Here is a 14,613-nt window from a genome sequence, read left to right on the forward strand (position 1 = left end):
CTATGAGGTACACCTGGACCATGAGCTCGAACTATGGGCGGACAGCCGAGGCAACTAACTCGGTATGCCTTGTGTTGCCGAGGCCCAACGAGTGTACCTTTCCGACCCCAGTTTCCTTCTTATCCGCGGCAACATTCCCACATTGCTACATTGGTGCTACTTCATTCGCAACGACAAGACTGCAGTTTCCATGATGCCCAATTCTGCAGAGGAGAGCCCGCGGAATGCTGCCAGATCGCGACGGTCCAGAAGACGAGCACCAGTGGCTTGCCAGTCATGCCACGCCCGTAAAGTAAGGTGCAGTCTCCCACAAACTGGCCAACCCTGCGCCAACTGCTCGTTAGATGCTGTTTCCTGTGTACCGCGGGAAAGCAGGAGATCAAAGTAAGCGAAGTGGCAACCTCAGGCCGAAGAACTCCTCGGCGAACCAGCTAACGAGCTGCCGTAACAGACGTGGCCTACCTTACCACCTTGGTATGGTGTCTTCGCCGTCGAGTGACACTCCCGCGATACAGAGTGCTCCGCTGGGGGATGGGAGCTTTCCGCCCGGCCCCGAGCGCCTCGTTGCGTTGAAGGATGTATCTGTACCGAGCGGGCCGAGTCCCACAGCTCCAGCCGTAGGGGATACTGGAGATGGCATCGAAACCCCTTATCGTCCATTCAACGAGCATTTCAGTCACCACAATGGAGGTGACACGGGCGCGTCGCAACCAGACGGAGATGCGACGGATAAATGCTATTCCCCATTATATGGTGAGGATCAAATATTCATCCAGCTGGTCTTTTGGAGATTCTCACGCCAGTGATAGTCCAGCATGATGCTGATTCAGTCACTTAGGGGACCCCCGTGGCGTCGGTCTGGTGGTCGACATCTGCGAGCCAGAGCCAGGGGAGAAGAGCGGCCACTTCCTCATCCCACGAATTAGGCCCACTCATATAGACCCGGATACGATTGAATACTTGCGCCGTAAGGGCGTCTTCAACTTGCCCACTCCTGCTGTCTGCGAAATGATGATCCGGACATACTTCTACTATGTGCATCCCTTTTTTCCTGTTGTTGACGCCCATTCGTTCCTTGATACGTTCGAAAATGAACGCAACGAAGTGAGCGTACACCTGCTGTGGAGCATGTTCCTAGCTGCTGCAAATGTATGGGTACCACTCACACCATTACTGCCTTCGTCGGAATCCTAACATGGGAAATAGTTCGCAGATGACAGCACCCTAAAAACAGCTAATTTCTCGTCTCGAAAAGAGATGAAGCGTGCAATGTATATCCGGGCTAAGGTCGTAGCTCGATAATGCCGTTTTGAAGAGGGAGAGTACTAGCTAACCAAAGTCACATAGGCTCTTTATGACGCGGAGTATGAGAGGAGGAAAATTACTCTGATCCAGGCGGTGCTTTTGACAGGCTTCTGGTATTCGCACACTGAAGATAGAACCGGACCTTGGCATTGGAACGGCATTGCTATCAGTCTATGCCAAACGATAGGGCTGCATCGGCAGCCAGATAAAGGTGGAAAACACAGTAAAGCGATCTCGACGAGTGACAGCAGCATCTGGAGGCAGTTGTGGTGGAGCTGCTTTTACCGTGAAGCGTGGTTCTCTGCTGGCATGGGCAGGCCTATGCGCATCAACCTAGCCGACTGCAGTACCCCAATGCCACAAGCCAATGATTCCGATAACCTGCTCGCTGGGATTCCGGAGAGTATTCGAAAGAAGTATCTTCCAGAAGGCACTAAGGACTTATCCAAATTGTGGACGGAGCTGTTGGCACTTACCGTCTCTCTAGCGAAGATCCTCTCATGGCAAAATCGAGCGGAGCGGACACAACCCAGTAAGATTGAAATACAGCACATGGACGATACCATCCGACAGTATTATTCCCGCAAAGATCACACTATAGCTCACGGACACAGTCACGTCGTCTCCTTACACACGTACCATCTAGAGCTCTATCTAGAGTAAGTGAAATCAGGATTTCCGTCCTCGACAGGCTGACGTTGAAGCTATAGGTCCGTTATGCTCACCCTATACCGGCCGTTTCTTTTTGATAAGCCAGAAATGAATCCGCCTGATCTCTCTGTGGACGAATGGACATCAACTGTACTGCGGAGAACTAAAGATGCTGCGTCGAACACCAACAGGATCCTCGGCAACATGATCGGTGCTGACATGATCAGCCACACCCAAGCGATGGTGTACGTACATTACCAGAGGACCAATAAGGCATTTTAGAGCCAGGGTGCTAAATATCGCTAGCTGCATTGCCTTGGTTCCCGCATTGCAAATCCATCTTCTTGACGCCACCTCTCCAAAGCAGATGGTGCAACGTATGGGCCGCCACAACCTCGAGTTTTGCATGATGGTCATCGAAGAGCTCAAATCCGTGTACTTCGGCGCTGAAATACTTTCAAGAATGTTCACCAAGGCAAAGAACCGGATATATTATCGGACGTCTGCTCCCGCCACAGCTCCCAGGGACTATATTCCTCAGTCATCGCATGATTCCACGATTGGTTCTATTACAGAGCTGCCAGATGCTACACGCCAGGACAATGCGGAGATCTTTGATGCCTTCGCGACAATGTTGAGTCCCTTTGCCCCAGTATCAGCTGGCGGAACCTTCGATAATGAGTACGTTTAAGTTTTGTTCTGGACCCCTTTGTATATCGCTTCCCTATGGCCATCTCTGCTCGACGAACCTAGTATCATTTTCAAACTACTAATCATCTTGATACTTGTGGTAGGCTATTAACTTTCGAATCCGCCTTCGCGCTCGAGCAACTGATGTTCCCTGAACCCGAATCTTCTGCAGATACACGTTAGATCTCTATCAGTTATTGAGCTTCCGGCTGCTGTTGAGATTTTCGCGTGCATTCTTGTACGACTTGGGAAATAATCGCAGCTTGGGCCTGGGTGAAAGAGTAGTGACGCGTAAGGCCCACTCCTAGCCTCCAGCCCTCGTTTGGCGACGGCCTTCTCTAAAATGGAGCCTTGGTGGTCCTGCGGGCCTGGTTCGTTTATGGCACGCATACAAAGCCCAAGTATTCTTCTGTTGCCAGGAAGGGAGCACGTCTACCTTCCATCCTCGAACATAACCGCTGGCCTGGGCGACAGCCAGTCTATCGAACTTTGTCTTCCTCTAGGCATTTCTGTGGCAGAGAGACGTGGTGCAATGCGAAGAAAAGAGAGTATTTCAGCTGGACTGGGAGAACGAGTAGATAGCAGATTCCTCGGCGGTGCGAGGTGCCAGGAGGCAAGAGTGAAAGAGGAGTCAAGGAGGACAGGACGACTTCGCGCCTTTTGTCCCTGGCCGGGGGGTGGGCAGTGGGGGCCCGTCTTCTCAGAGCCATGCTCTCTGTCTCCTAGTCGACGCATCATTAATGCCTAAGTGAAGTAGCTAGAAAACCAGCGTGGGCATGAAGGGAGGATGGGGTCAGGGTGACCTTACTCACCGGGCTCACCCTTAAAGCGGCAATGACGGAAAGAGGAAAGAAAAGTTCCCCCCATATAGACTTCTGAACGATATTATTACCTGTCTAGTAATCTCGTTGTGATGTTCAGGAGGCTGAGTAGATAGTTCCTTGCCAGCGTCTACTACACCGCATTCAGGTGCGCTGTTTGTTGTAGACATACGTTCCAATATATCGGCGGTACAGCTGCAGCACAATATCAGTTTTAATAATTTCATTCAACCAACTAATCGAAAACCCCTAAGTCCTTGCTAAATGCACATTCGCTCCATGGGTATCCCCAACCCCAAACTCCAATTTAAAGATATAACAAAAAAAATTTCAAAATACCAATTTGAACGCCGCCTCCACCCACCCACTCGCCCACTCTACTGCCGGCAGTTGAAGGCTCGGCCATCCCGAGTCATCATACCAGGACCCTGCCGGTACTCCTGGTCTCTGGCTGGCAGAGCCGGCTGGGTGGATGCCTGTGGGTTTGGCTTCCACAGGCCGGTCTTGTCATAACTGCCCTGGGGAGCCGCATGGGGGGGATAGAACCCCCAGATCTGAGGCACCGCCCAGGGCCGAGGAGCCGCCCAGAACGGATAGACACCCTGTGACTGATTAGCCACCACAAGGGCAGTGTAGGCCACAGCCTGCGTATTGTAGGCCGGCCGTGGGGCGGGCCGCCGGGAGGCGCAGTGCTTATATTGGCCGCGCTCTACCAGATGTTAATATACATAGTCCTATGAATGGGAGATGCAGATACTTACTTCCACCCTCGGCCTGGGACACCCGGACCCTCTGGCCACGGATGTAAATGCCCCCGTCCACCCGGTTGGCTTCCCGGAGGGCAGCCTGAGCCCGGGAGACCAGCTATGGGAGATCGTCAGCTTGGATGTAGGGAAGGATTGGCCGGGAGACTTACGCGGAACTGCACGAAGGCAGTCTTCAAGTTTCGGCCCTTGTTGGGGTCGAAAGGCCCGGCGTTCACACTGCAGCGCCCAAATGGCGCGAACTGCCGGTGGACCTCCTCGGCCAATGCCTGTTGGTCCATGTTGTTGGGCAGGCTGCAAGGTCGATGTAAGTGGCGGCTCGTAGGATGGAGAAGAGATACTCACTGCCCAACGAAGAGACGGGCCTCAGCACCGTCGGTCTCTACCTCTTGGTGCCTGGCCATGTTTTACTTCCTCTTTGGATTTCGAGGAAGGGAAAGGAAGAGGGGGGGAGAGAAGAAAGAAGAGGAAGGAGAGGGGGAAGAGGAGAAGGATAAGAGGAGAAAGCGAGATACAAAGAAGCAAGAGTGTAGCAAGAAGTCAAGCGAGAAAAGCAAAAAAGCTTGATAGCTTGACGGTGCAAGAGCGAAGCAGGGAGATGGTAGGAAAAGGGAAGAGGGTGTTCAGGGGAACCAAAAGGATATACTATACAGCAGTCAGGCTGCTATTCCATGGGAGAAATTGTGACGAAACTGATGCCTATCTATTTGAAAACTTTGTAAAAGTGCCTTCTAAGGGTGATAACCACATCCTTGGTAGAGTGGTCAACTATGGTAGAGTCATCAGGCCCTATGATGCCGGATATGGCTTCCCGGAACACTTTATAGGTGTAGGAAAGTGCTACCAGTATTTAATTCGGCAGGTACTGCATTCATTTCCCGGGACTTTTGAGTAGTGAGTCAGGAACGATGTGTAGGCAGTGTCTCAGTAACTATTCCATCATCGCTAGGGCATTCATGCAGGCAGTCACTACACCAAGAGCATTATTTCCACTCGGGATCCAAACTTCCTCTCGCCCTCCCGTCCATGTCTTTCCCTTGACAGTGTTAGGCTGTAGGCCAACACCATAGTCACCATGGGCCTAAGCTGAACCAGGGTCTGGCCTCTCTCTGGCCCGGCGTGGATGTCATTGTCTACCGTAGTAGCGGGGAAGGCAGAAGGGGGAAGGCCGAATGGGAAGGCAGTGGTTAAAGAATGTAATTTTCAGTAAATATAATGCCCATACTTGAAGGTTGAAGGTTTTCTTGACCATATTCTGCGCGAGCGATACCTTGGTCGTTTGGTAAATATTGAAGTTTAATGGACTTCGACGAGTAAAGTGCGGCACGGCAGCCTATTACCTACAAGTAAGACCATTACATGCTGATTCCATCCTTCACAGGGCGGGGACGAAGCCCCGTCGTGATTTCCTAGCCTCATACTGTCTTTGGAAGCTTTCTGATGGGCCATGGGGTACATCGTCATCCAACAGTCAGGGCAACACATAAGCTCTACAGAACATTTAAATAAATAAAATCCTACTATAGCAAATTCCATTATGGGTCTTGCTGGTATAGACTGTTAATTTCCTAGAAAAGGCTGGTTTCGCGGAGCTGGTGCATCGGGATGAAGTCGAAATTGTGTTTGGTGGCACTAAGGGCAAATCAGCTCAAGCGTACATGAGAAGAGCTGCTGCAGCTTCTCTGCAAGTCACACGCCAAATCCCGTAGTCTGCAGTATCAAACTCCCTGTTAAGCAGCGATCCACGGCGGCTTCTTCATCAGCCCTACCGTGTGTTGGCTTCTATACAAAACGGGATGAAGTCGGAAAATGCAGCCACGGCATTACGTCATCCCTCCCGGCCGGAATAACTCCTGCATCAACTGCATTAACCCGCTAGTTCCAACCACCACCACGACTTCTTCCACTCCTCCTTTCATCCTTACTTACTCCCCTCCCCCTCCGCTATGATCCCTACAGCTCGGTGTCTGGCTGCCAAGCCTGCGGGCTTCTTCAAGCGCAGCGCAGAGGAGTTCTCGCGCCTATCCAGAATCGGTTTGTCTTGATCTCTCCTTTCCTCTGCGCGCCATCTTCCGCTCCATCTAATCTGATCTTTCTTCTACCTAGCTTGGAACTCCGAGGCCCTTCACACGCCCACGAAGCCATATGTCCTTCTGGATTTCGAAGATGAATCCTCTGTGGCAGGCTGTAAGACCATGGCCGATCGCGCCGTCGGAGGTCACAGCACTGCCAGTTTAGATTTCGTTCCCGCCGAACCATCAACCGGCGCTCCGGCGCACGCCAGATTCCACGGTAGTATATCTACAAAACTCCCGAACAATTGGCGAGTCGAGCGGACGGGTACGTATTTAAGGTGCTTACCTGCCTCCAGGGCTAACCATGACCACACAGGCTACGCCGCATTCCGTAACAAGGACCGAGGCTTCTGGCTCTTCGGTCGTCTCTACTGGGACGTCGATCCCTATTCCTACCTCGCGCTGCGCGTCAAGTCCGACGGCCGCCGATACACCGTGAACATCCAGACCGATTCCATCGTCGAGACCGACATCCACCAACACCGCCTGTACACGCGTCACCACCGCGTCCAGGACGCCTCTGCCCACGATCACCTCTCGCCATACTCGTCCCCCGCCGCCGCGGAGTCACCGGAACTCGCCGAAACTCTGTATCCCAGTGGCATCCCCCCGGCCTTGTCGGACGTGCCTCCCGCGTCGACCGTCATGTCCTCCACGACGACCACCTCCGGCTCCACCGGGTGGGAGACCATCTTGCTCCCGCTGAATTCGTTCGTGCGCACCAACCACGGACTAGTGGTCGAGCCGCAGACCTCGTTGCTGCGCCAGCGGGTGAAGAGCGTGGGCATTGGTCTGACAGATCGAATCGAAGGCCCGTACGACCTGCGGATCCATCGGATCTGGGCCACGAACGGCATGAGCGAGGCGGAGATCGACGAGGAGAGACGCATCTGCGGTGCGGATGCGCTGCCGATCGACGAGGGCGTCCAAAGCGGGTGGACGAAGGAATCGGCAGATGGCTCGCGGTCGGGCGACTCGAAGCAGTCCAAAGGAAAGGGCCTCAAGGGGCTCCGTGACGAATGGGAGTAGACAAAAATATCACTGACACGATACCAATGCTAATTTGTACAATACCGTTATATACCACCTGCAGCATGCCACACGGCTGCTGTCGGCTATTACAGTACATTTTCTCTAGCCATAATCCTAGACCCAAGAATAGACCCACCTATAACCCATACTCTTCTCTAGTTACCTCCCGTAATCCGCTCCCAGGCCTCACGGTACTTCTCGCTCGTCTTCTGGGCGATCTCGTCACTCATGCGGACACCGTCCTTCCCCTTCAACCCCTCCTTCACCAGCCAGTCCCGCAGGAACTGCTTGTCGAAGCTCTGCTGGCCGCGACCGATCTCGTAATCGTCCTTGGGCCAGAACCGCGACGAATCGGGGGTGAGCACCTCATCGGCGAGAACGACCTCGTTAGTCTCCTCGTCGACGCCGAACTCGAACTTGGTATCGGCGATGATCACGCCGCGAGCGAGGGCATATTCATGCGCAGTCTTGTACAGCTGCACCGCCAGGGAGGCGACCGTCGAGGCGTACGGCTCGCCGACGATTTTCGCCGCTACAGCCAGTCATCATACATTAGCGGAAACTCCACGCGACATTAATCGGATGCACAAAACATACCCTGGTCCGGATGGATGTTCTCGTCATGCTCGCCCTGCTCGGCCTTGGTGCTGGGGGTATAGATCGGCCCGTCGGGGAAGGCCTCGCTTTCGCGGAGGCCCGGCGCAACGGGGATGCCGTGGACGGTGCCGGACTTCTGGTACTCCTTCCAGGCGGAACCGGTGATGTAACCGCGGACGATGGCCTCGACGGGGAGCACGCGCAGTTTGCGCACCTGCATGCTGCGGTTCTGGAGGACGGGACGCAGCGTGTCCGGGATCTGCGGTGGGAGGTCGAGGGTGAGGAAGTGCGTCTTCAGCGTGGGGATGGCCTCGGTCAGGATCTGGAACCATTTCCGGGTGCATAGCGTGAGGAGGACACCCTTGTTGGGGATTCCCTGATGAATCGGTTTGTTAGTGCGGCGTTAGAGGAGAGATGGTGAGAGAGAGGGGAGTGAGTACGTTGGCCATGATCACATCGTAGGCGGAGATGCGGTCCGTCGCAACGAAGAGGAGCGTCTTGTCGTCGACCTCGTACAGGTCGCGGACCTTGCCGCGCGCAATGAGCGGGAGGACGCCCTTGAGGTCGGTGTTGGTGACGGCGATGTTGTCGGTCATGGTGGAGGGGAATTGAGGAATGCAGAGAGAATGAGGCGGTGGAAGTGGTGGAAGTGGGATGAAGACGTCAAAGATAAAGTTCCTTTTTCGGTGGGGTTGCTGGCCTCAGGCAGAAACACTATCGTCATTCCCATCGCGTTATCGATCTCCATGGTATATACCTACTAGTAGTCTGGTAATATTTGGAAATATTCCATTTCTTTCGTATCTGTAATGAGCGATATCTGTATGAACGGTCCAAAATCATAAAGCGATCTAATATAGGTCCTCACTGTGCAGACCAATCTTCCAGCGCCTTAGCAGCAAACGTTGTAGTCGGTTATTACCCTAATAATAACTAAAAAGTAATATAAAAATAAGTCGTTTGTTCCGGAACCGTGGCTGTATGGCAATTCTAGGTACGATGGGAACGTGAAAGCCGCCATGCAGGTATTTTCAGTCAGTCCTCGAGCGTGTCCAGGAAAGAGGTCAGTTCAAGAATCCCGACGAGTAACTTCGGTTGGTCCATTCTTGTAGTCGAGCACTAGCTGAAGCAAGCCTGTTTCTTAGGCGATTGCTATGTGCATTTGATCTGGAGCTAGCCCCTGAGTGCTTGGACTGGGCCGACCAACGAGCACATACTATTTGGGACAAGGGACCACTTCTGGTCAGGCTGAGGTTACGCTCAAAAGAAGCTTAGATCCGTTGACATTATTGGAGTATTAACAAGACATTAATAAGGATCGGGTACTGTAGTACGTTATCAGCCAGTGACTACGTTGCGTGCTGTGTGCTAAAAGGTAACCGGAGTAGCCAGAACTATATCATACGTACAAGATGCCTTCGCTGACGGAGCTGCACATGAATGAATACCCCTGTTATCCGTAGGAAGATACTGATACCTCACATAACCATAACCCTACTGAAGGGTGTGGCCCTGGAATATCAATCCATATGTTGGAACTCTACTTGGCCACTTGTAGAGTATAGGTTACTATGCAGATAAGTCGCTAAGGCAGTATATACAGCAGATTGACAAAGAGAAACGGCACGGAATCCCCCCTCCCCTCCCTGATTTTACGTATACTGCTCATATGTGGAGCTGAAGCCTTCCTGATCATTCCACCTCATACACTTCACGGGATGTTTTCCCTTGCAATTCCGAAAACACCCGCCGGTCTCGCGAGTCCAGCTCCACGACAGGCTCTGGCTGCTCCATCGCGCGCACATTAGTCGGCTGGAACGGCAGGTCGCTACTCTGCGCAGCAGCAATAGCCCTTTTCCGTCGCCACAAGAGAAAAGCCAGACATCCCAGAGCCAGCAATCCGCCCCCAACACCAACTCCGACGCCAATACCAATGGTTTTAGCTTGCGAATTTGTCGAACCTTCAGATCCACTATCACTGGATGCAGGTTCTGTAGCGGTTGGCGTGGTGGACGTCGTAGTCGATGCAGTGGATGTTGCTGTTGCTGGTGACGACTGGCTCGTGGTCGACGCCTGGTGTCCAGCTATCGCAGTCATTGTCGCATTGCCGAGGTCATATCGCTTTCCACCGTTGCTGCAGCAGGAATCGTCGGAACAGCAGTATTCGTGGGAGCCGGTCCCGCATCGCATGACCCATTCTCCTCCGGTGGGTGACTCTATTTGCTGTTAGATATTGGGTTGGAATTCCACATTATATTCGGTTCCTCTGCCCCATGGCAGAAATACCTGGCAACGGTGTGAGATTTACCGGCGATACAGTGTCCGGGGCAACTGCCCGATTTCCACGTCTTATCCGTGCAGGTCGAACGGATCAGCTGCAGAGGGTTCCCATCCGAGCCGTCGTACCACCCCATCGGCTGGCAGAGTTTGTTCTCGGTACAGACGAAGCCATCTTCGCAGCAAACGCTCACCTCGGCAGTGGAATTGCAGGGTCGGTCATTGCTTATGGAGCCGTTGGGGTTGTAGCAAAGCTGGGCGGAGGCGCGGGTGATGACTTGGAGAAGAAAGAGGAATATGAAGAGGGGGTGTTGAATTGTGAGACTGGGTATTCGCATGCACATCGCTGGCTCTCTCATATGCCATTCAGGGGTTACGATGGAGACAGTCCGCCGCGGGTGTGTTGACGATGCAAGGTATGTCACTAGGAATGCGGCAAGAGCGTTCTTTACTGATGGAACTTTGGGAAGTTTGGGACCTGAGGACCATGAGTAACAGTGACCTCCAAGCTATCGATCGGGATACTGGGGATTAATTTCTGTCAATTTTGCAGTTGCTGGCGGTTAGCGCTTAGGACTACGTCCCGCTCCTGTGATGGGGCTGCAGTAGGTAATGACTAGACGGGTTCTAAACCGCGCTAATGCAGTTCAATGAGATCACACCCAATCCTAGCTCTGTAATAACCGCCCATCACCTAGCCTAAAGATAACGACTTTTGTTCGCTAAACGGCCCTTCCACAATGTTCAGGGTCGCCCTTGATCCTGACGGCCACCCCACCCGGTCACGTATCTTTTGTGTGGGTGCTTAGATAAAATCCCAATAACTTCCCTAATCCTTACTATATCTACGATGTATATATTGTTATTGACTCAATTAAGATCTTAGCAATTCAATAGAGGTATATCCTATATATATGTAAGCTACAGGCATCACCTTCAATTTAAAACAAAGCAACCTATAGATAGATTTTATTTGAAGCCACCGCTAGTATATCGAGTTGAAGTGTTTTCCGTACTGTTCTTCAGGAATATATTCCTTAAGCCGTATTAGTACTAATAGAAGTTCCTCGAGATTCCACCCAAGTGCCTTATATATGAGGTTACCAAGATCTATTTTAGTACTTGATACGTGCTTATCTGGACTATACAAATGCATAGCATACCTTTGAAACGACATGCTCTAGGATTAAACCCGACGTTGACGTTACTGAGAATCTAGGACACAACTTTATCTCCTAGAAAGTAGAGCAGCAAGCAAAAAAAAAAGAAATACCAAAATAAAAGAAAAAAACATACAACAGCCGGGATTCGCTGGTGGTCACCCACCCAACTACTAACCGGCCGGCGTGTGGCTTAAGTACGGCTGAGCGGACGGGAAGCCCTGTTCTCCACACCCTATGGTCGTATGTGCTTGTTTCTATCTTTTAATGAAATATAATCCATCAACTAAAGAAATTCTCCCACGTTCTCCGGCCCACGTCGTATGTTGTTTATTCAAACTATCAACGAAGATAAGCCACACGTCGCCATTGTTTCTGGGTTCCTGCCAAAGAAACTCCCTTAAAATCTGCACGTGACGCGTTGACACCTCCGCCTACGCGCATCACAAACGCAAACTCACGTCGAGCATCCGTCCTACTCAGGATCCTGGCACATCAAGGATGTTGAATCTGCCATCACCATGACCCGTTACTTGACCCCCTCAAAGGTGGCCCTCTTGTCACTCATCTCGATATACACCGATGGTGTCGTTCCTAATTCATCCGCCGTTGAGGTCCTGGCCTTTCTGGTGTCGTGTTTGAGCTCTCTGCAGCCAGAATCTTCCGACTCTTTCCCTGCAAAATGGGAGAAACACTACGCTGTGTCAATCGCCGACCTCGAGGACGCTCTCAGCCCTCACCCATCATCTATCCCGGGTCGCTCCATATGGGACCTGTTCCTCCGGAAACTCTGGTCGATTGACTCTTGCGACCAGCTGGAAGTGTTCTTCTCCAATCTACCGTTTCTGCTGGTAAAGACGCGCGAGGAGCAGATTCGCGAGCGCGACGAGGGCCTGGCTCCAGAAATGGGGAACATGCGTCTTTCTCGGTGCTCCCCCTTGGGCGCCTTCGTGAGAAGAGCCCAGCTCGAATTCACAAGGCTGCAGTTCCACGACTCCATCAAACTATGGAAGGGATTCGTTAAGTACCGCCTGCCGACGTACCGTGCCTGGGCCAAGAAAAACCCCTCGTACGAACAATCCACTGTGGATTCCAACCTTTCATGGTTCAACACCGATGCAAGCAGCTCGCTTGCTCAAGCTGTCTATGGAAACATCGAAGACGATTCGGATGATGAGACTTACATCAGCACCAAGGATGCGGAACGACTGTTGGAATTTCAGATTGGAGAACTGCAAAGTACGCAATTCCTGTGCTATAACCTAGCGTTGCTAACACATACAGGGCTCGGAGGAAGAGTTCCCGAGGGCATGAAAGCACGCCTCCAACGGATAATCGCGTCCGGTGTGACGCTTCCTAACTTGGTGCATTACCTTAGGTACGCTTACTTGTACCCGTCTTCCCAACACACTGGCGCTAATCACTGCAGATTCCTTGATGCTTGGAGGGCGGGGGACTACCCTTCATCTTTCGACAACCTACATCGGTACTTTGATTACACGATGCATAGTCGAGATCGCAGTTCGTATCAATATGCACTTCTCAACCTTGCCATCCTCCAGGCCGATTTCGGATGCTATGGAGAAGCCGTGTCGGCCATGCAAGAGGCTGTCTCTATTGCCCGCGAATCTCACGACCTGAACTGCCTCAATTTCTGCATGAGCTGGCTGTATCATTTCGGGAAAGCATTTCCGGAACACATGAGGAATGTCGAGAATACAGGCATGCTCGGCAATGAGAAAGAGGGCCTAGCCTTCCTGAAGGCAAAAGCAAAAGAGACCGAGATGTGGAGCCTTCTGAGCACAACACTCCTAAGTGAAGCGAAGCTGGAATTACAAAATGTGCGTCAATCTCCGACCAAATAAGTCTTCATACTGACCACATGTAGGGCGAAAGCTTGGCGTCTTGCATGGAGAATATAGTCCGGGCTTCCCACCTAAACGTTACCAAAAACCTCTTAAGTTCGATGGGGCCGCAGTTGCTTCTACAGGCTGCACTTTATGCTCGGATAGGTACTTGCGGATGGCCCTACTTTAGTCTATCATAGCTAACTCGACAGGCATTACACACCTTTCCTGGTTAAGTAGCGAGATCTTCCGAGGATGTTATGCAGGTCGGGCGCCGTTTGAGGATTATTTGAAAAGCACGTTTCGGAGTTGTCAACTGGTACGAAACTACGTTATACAGGGTCATTCCACTACTAACAGTCCAAAGCTCGCACAGCAAGGCCGTTACAAGGAAGTGTTCACTCTGATGAATGAGATTCCAGCAGAGAAACTCCAGTCTTTGAAATCCAACCAGTACTGGACCGTTTTCTCCGGCATGCTCAAACTTCAACGGCAAATATATCGGTATGTCCTGTTCTCAATTAATGAGTCCTGTCTGACCCTCCGCAGAGACGACAAAGCAGCGGCAGATTACCTCCTCTCCCAGCTAGAAACGATACAACTGCCAGACAACGAGGTATCGCTCCAGCTATCCTTCCTTTCGGTGGAATACATGATTCGGCAGGGAAATCTCAGCTGTGCCCTCAATGTCGTTGAAAAGAATGCCCAGTCCCTCCACCATGACAATTTTGACATCCACTCGCAGGTCAAACTCCTCTGTCTGAAGGCGCGCATCCTGGAGAAGACCGGTGAGCCACAGCGCGGCTTCTCGCTGGCTATGAGGGCAGCTAGCATCGCGCACCGTTCGAGACTTCTCCCGGGATTGTGGGAAGCCATCTGCGTGTTATCCGGAGTGTTACTGAGCCTTCGGGAGTTTGAGGCTGTGGAACAATTGGTTGAGAGCATCATGCCTCAGCTGTTGGAGTCAAATGATTGCGAATTGACCGCGCGGTCTTACTCCCTACTGGTGGATGCGAACATGGGTATTGCGGGCAAGCTCTCTGGTCCAAATCTAGGGCAGGCTGCATCGGCCAAAAAAGAGTGCATGAATCGAGCTCTGGAATACCTGGATTGTGCGTACGATCAGTACGAAGAGATCGAGGATATTAAGGGCCAATGTGAAATGATGGCGAAAAAAGCCACACTCATGCATCTCACGGGGGATCTTGTTTTGGCAAATGATTATGCAGCGAAGTACTTAGACTTGAGGAGCGTGGGTGGCTCCGACGTATAGCAATACATTTACAGCGAAAGTTGTTTCTGGTTATGGTAGTAATCTAAATTAATCTGTAGCGATATATAATGAGGATATACAAGTTCTGACCATTGCCATAATCAGCTAAGCCGAAGCTTTT

The 14,613-nt window shown here is 51.9% G+C and overlaps 6 protein-coding genes across 6 annotated transcripts; 3 read left to right on the forward strand and 3 right to left on the reverse strand.

Moving 5' to 3' along the window:
* Positions 1 to 193: 193 nt before the first annotated feature.
* On the forward strand, positions 194 to 2,829 carry BDV59DRAFT_207220 (fungal specific transcription factor domain-containing protein; the record flags this gene model as incomplete). The annotated part of the gene is made up of 8 exons (XM_073694955.1): positions 194 to 292; positions 345 to 753; positions 839 to 1,149; positions 1,207 to 1,287; positions 1,348 to 1,964; positions 2,016 to 2,201; positions 2,263 to 2,637; positions 2,751 to 2,829. The coding sequence occupies 8 exons, from the start codon at positions 194 to 196 to the stop codon at positions 2,827 to 2,829; spliced, it is 2,157 nt and encodes a 718-aa protein (XP_073548949.1).
* A 1,015-nt stretch (positions 2,830 to 3,844) lies between these two features.
* On the reverse strand, positions 3,845 to 4,635 carry BDV59DRAFT_201037 (uncharacterized protein; the record flags this gene model as incomplete). Its single annotated transcript, XM_073693726.1, has 4 exons — positions 3,845 to 4,176; positions 4,229 to 4,331; positions 4,384 to 4,525; positions 4,577 to 4,635. The coding sequence occupies 4 exons, from the start codon at positions 4,633 to 4,635 to the stop codon at positions 3,845 to 3,847; spliced, it is 636 nt and encodes a 211-aa protein (XP_073548950.1).
* A 1,542-nt stretch (positions 4,636 to 6,177) lies between these two features.
* Positions 6,178 to 7,335, forward strand: BDV59DRAFT_201038 (CIA30 family protein; the record flags this gene model as incomplete). Its single annotated transcript, XM_073693727.1, has 3 exons — positions 6,178 to 6,265; positions 6,338 to 6,571; positions 6,623 to 7,335. The coding sequence occupies 3 exons, from the start codon at positions 6,178 to 6,180 to the stop codon at positions 7,333 to 7,335; spliced, it is 1,035 nt and encodes a 344-aa protein (XP_073548951.1).
* Positions 7,336 to 7,414: 79 nt separating this feature from the next.
* Positions 7,415 to 8,635, reverse strand: BDV59DRAFT_15829 (phosphoribosylaminoimidazolesuccinocarboxamide synthase). The gene is made up of 3 exons (XM_073687487.1): positions 8,376 to 8,635; positions 7,936 to 8,311; positions 7,415 to 7,870 (listed from the first exon to the last, which is right to left on the reverse strand). Exons 1-3 carry the CDS (start codon positions 8,529 to 8,531, stop codon positions 7,494 to 7,496), a joined length of 909 nt encoding a protein of 302 aa, XP_073548952.1. The 5' UTR covers positions 8,532 to 8,635; the 3' UTR covers positions 7,415 to 7,493.
* Positions 8,636 to 9,233: 598 nt separating this feature from the next.
* On the reverse strand, positions 9,234 to 10,774 carry BDV59DRAFT_176010 (uncharacterized protein). The gene is made up of 3 exons (XM_073689359.1): positions 10,244 to 10,774; positions 9,345 to 10,151; positions 9,234 to 9,260 (listed from the first exon to the last, which is right to left on the reverse strand). Exons 1-2 carry the CDS (start codon positions 10,569 to 10,571, stop codon positions 9,628 to 9,630), a joined length of 852 nt encoding a protein of 283 aa, XP_073548953.1. The 5' UTR covers positions 10,572 to 10,774; the 3' UTR covers positions 9,234 to 9,260; positions 9,345 to 9,627.
* Positions 10,775 to 11,633: 859 nt separating this feature from the next.
* On the forward strand, positions 11,634 to 14,507 carry BDV59DRAFT_176012 (putative anaphase-promoting complex subunit Apc5). The gene is made up of 6 exons (XM_073689360.1): positions 11,634 to 12,611; positions 12,657 to 12,750; positions 12,802 to 13,213; positions 13,261 to 13,384; positions 13,432 to 13,538; positions 13,587 to 14,507. The coding sequence occupies exons 1-6, from the start codon at positions 11,894 to 11,896 to the stop codon at positions 14,490 to 14,492; spliced, it is 2,361 nt and encodes a 786-aa protein (XP_073548954.1). The 5' UTR covers positions 11,634 to 11,893; the 3' UTR covers positions 14,493 to 14,507.
* Positions 14,508 to 14,613: the final 106 nt, after the last annotated feature.

This window comes from Aspergillus ambiguus (assembly GCF_047715705.1).
Source record: "Aspergillus ambiguus strain CBS 117.58 unplaced genomic scaffold BDV59scaffold_11, whole genome shotgun sequence".
In the NCBI taxonomy this organism is placed as follows: Eukaryota; Fungi; Ascomycota; class Eurotiomycetes; order Eurotiales; family Aspergillaceae; genus Aspergillus; species Aspergillus ambiguus.

Excerpts from the sequence above, each read along its gene's own strand:
- BDV59DRAFT_15829 (XM_073687487.1), bottom strand. The coding sequence starts at position 8,531 with ATGACCGACAACATCGCCGTCACCAACACCGACCTCAAGGGCGTCCTC. Across the intron at positions 8,312-8,375 it reads ACGATGTGATCATGGCCAAC|GGAATCCCCAACAAGGGTGT; the intron begins GTACTCACTCCC and ends CCGATTCATCAG. Across the intron at positions 7,871-7,935 it reads GAACATCCATCCGGACCAGG|CGGCGAAAATCGTCGGCGAG; the intron begins GTATGTTTTGTG and ends GACTGGCTGTAG.
- BDV59DRAFT_176012 (XM_073689360.1), top strand. The coding sequence starts at position 11,894 with ATGACCCGTTACTTGACCCCCTCAAAGGTGGCCCTCTTGTCACTCATC. Across the intron at positions 12,612-12,656 it reads TCAGATTGGAGAACTGCAAA|GGCTCGGAGGAAGAGTTCCC; the intron begins GTACGCAATTCC and ends TAACACATACAG. Across the intron at positions 13,214-13,260 it reads CGAAGCTGGAATTACAAAAT|GGCGAAAGCTTGGCGTCTTG; the intron begins GTGCGTCAATCT and ends GACCACATGTAG.
- BDV59DRAFT_176010 (XM_073689359.1), bottom strand. The coding sequence starts at position 10,571 with ATGAGAGAGCCAGCGATGTGCATGCGAATACCCAGTCTCACAATTCAA. Across the intron at positions 10,152-10,243 it reads CCCCGGACACTGTATCGCCG|AGTCACCCACCGGAGGAGAA; the intron begins GTAAATCTCACA and ends AACAGCAAATAG.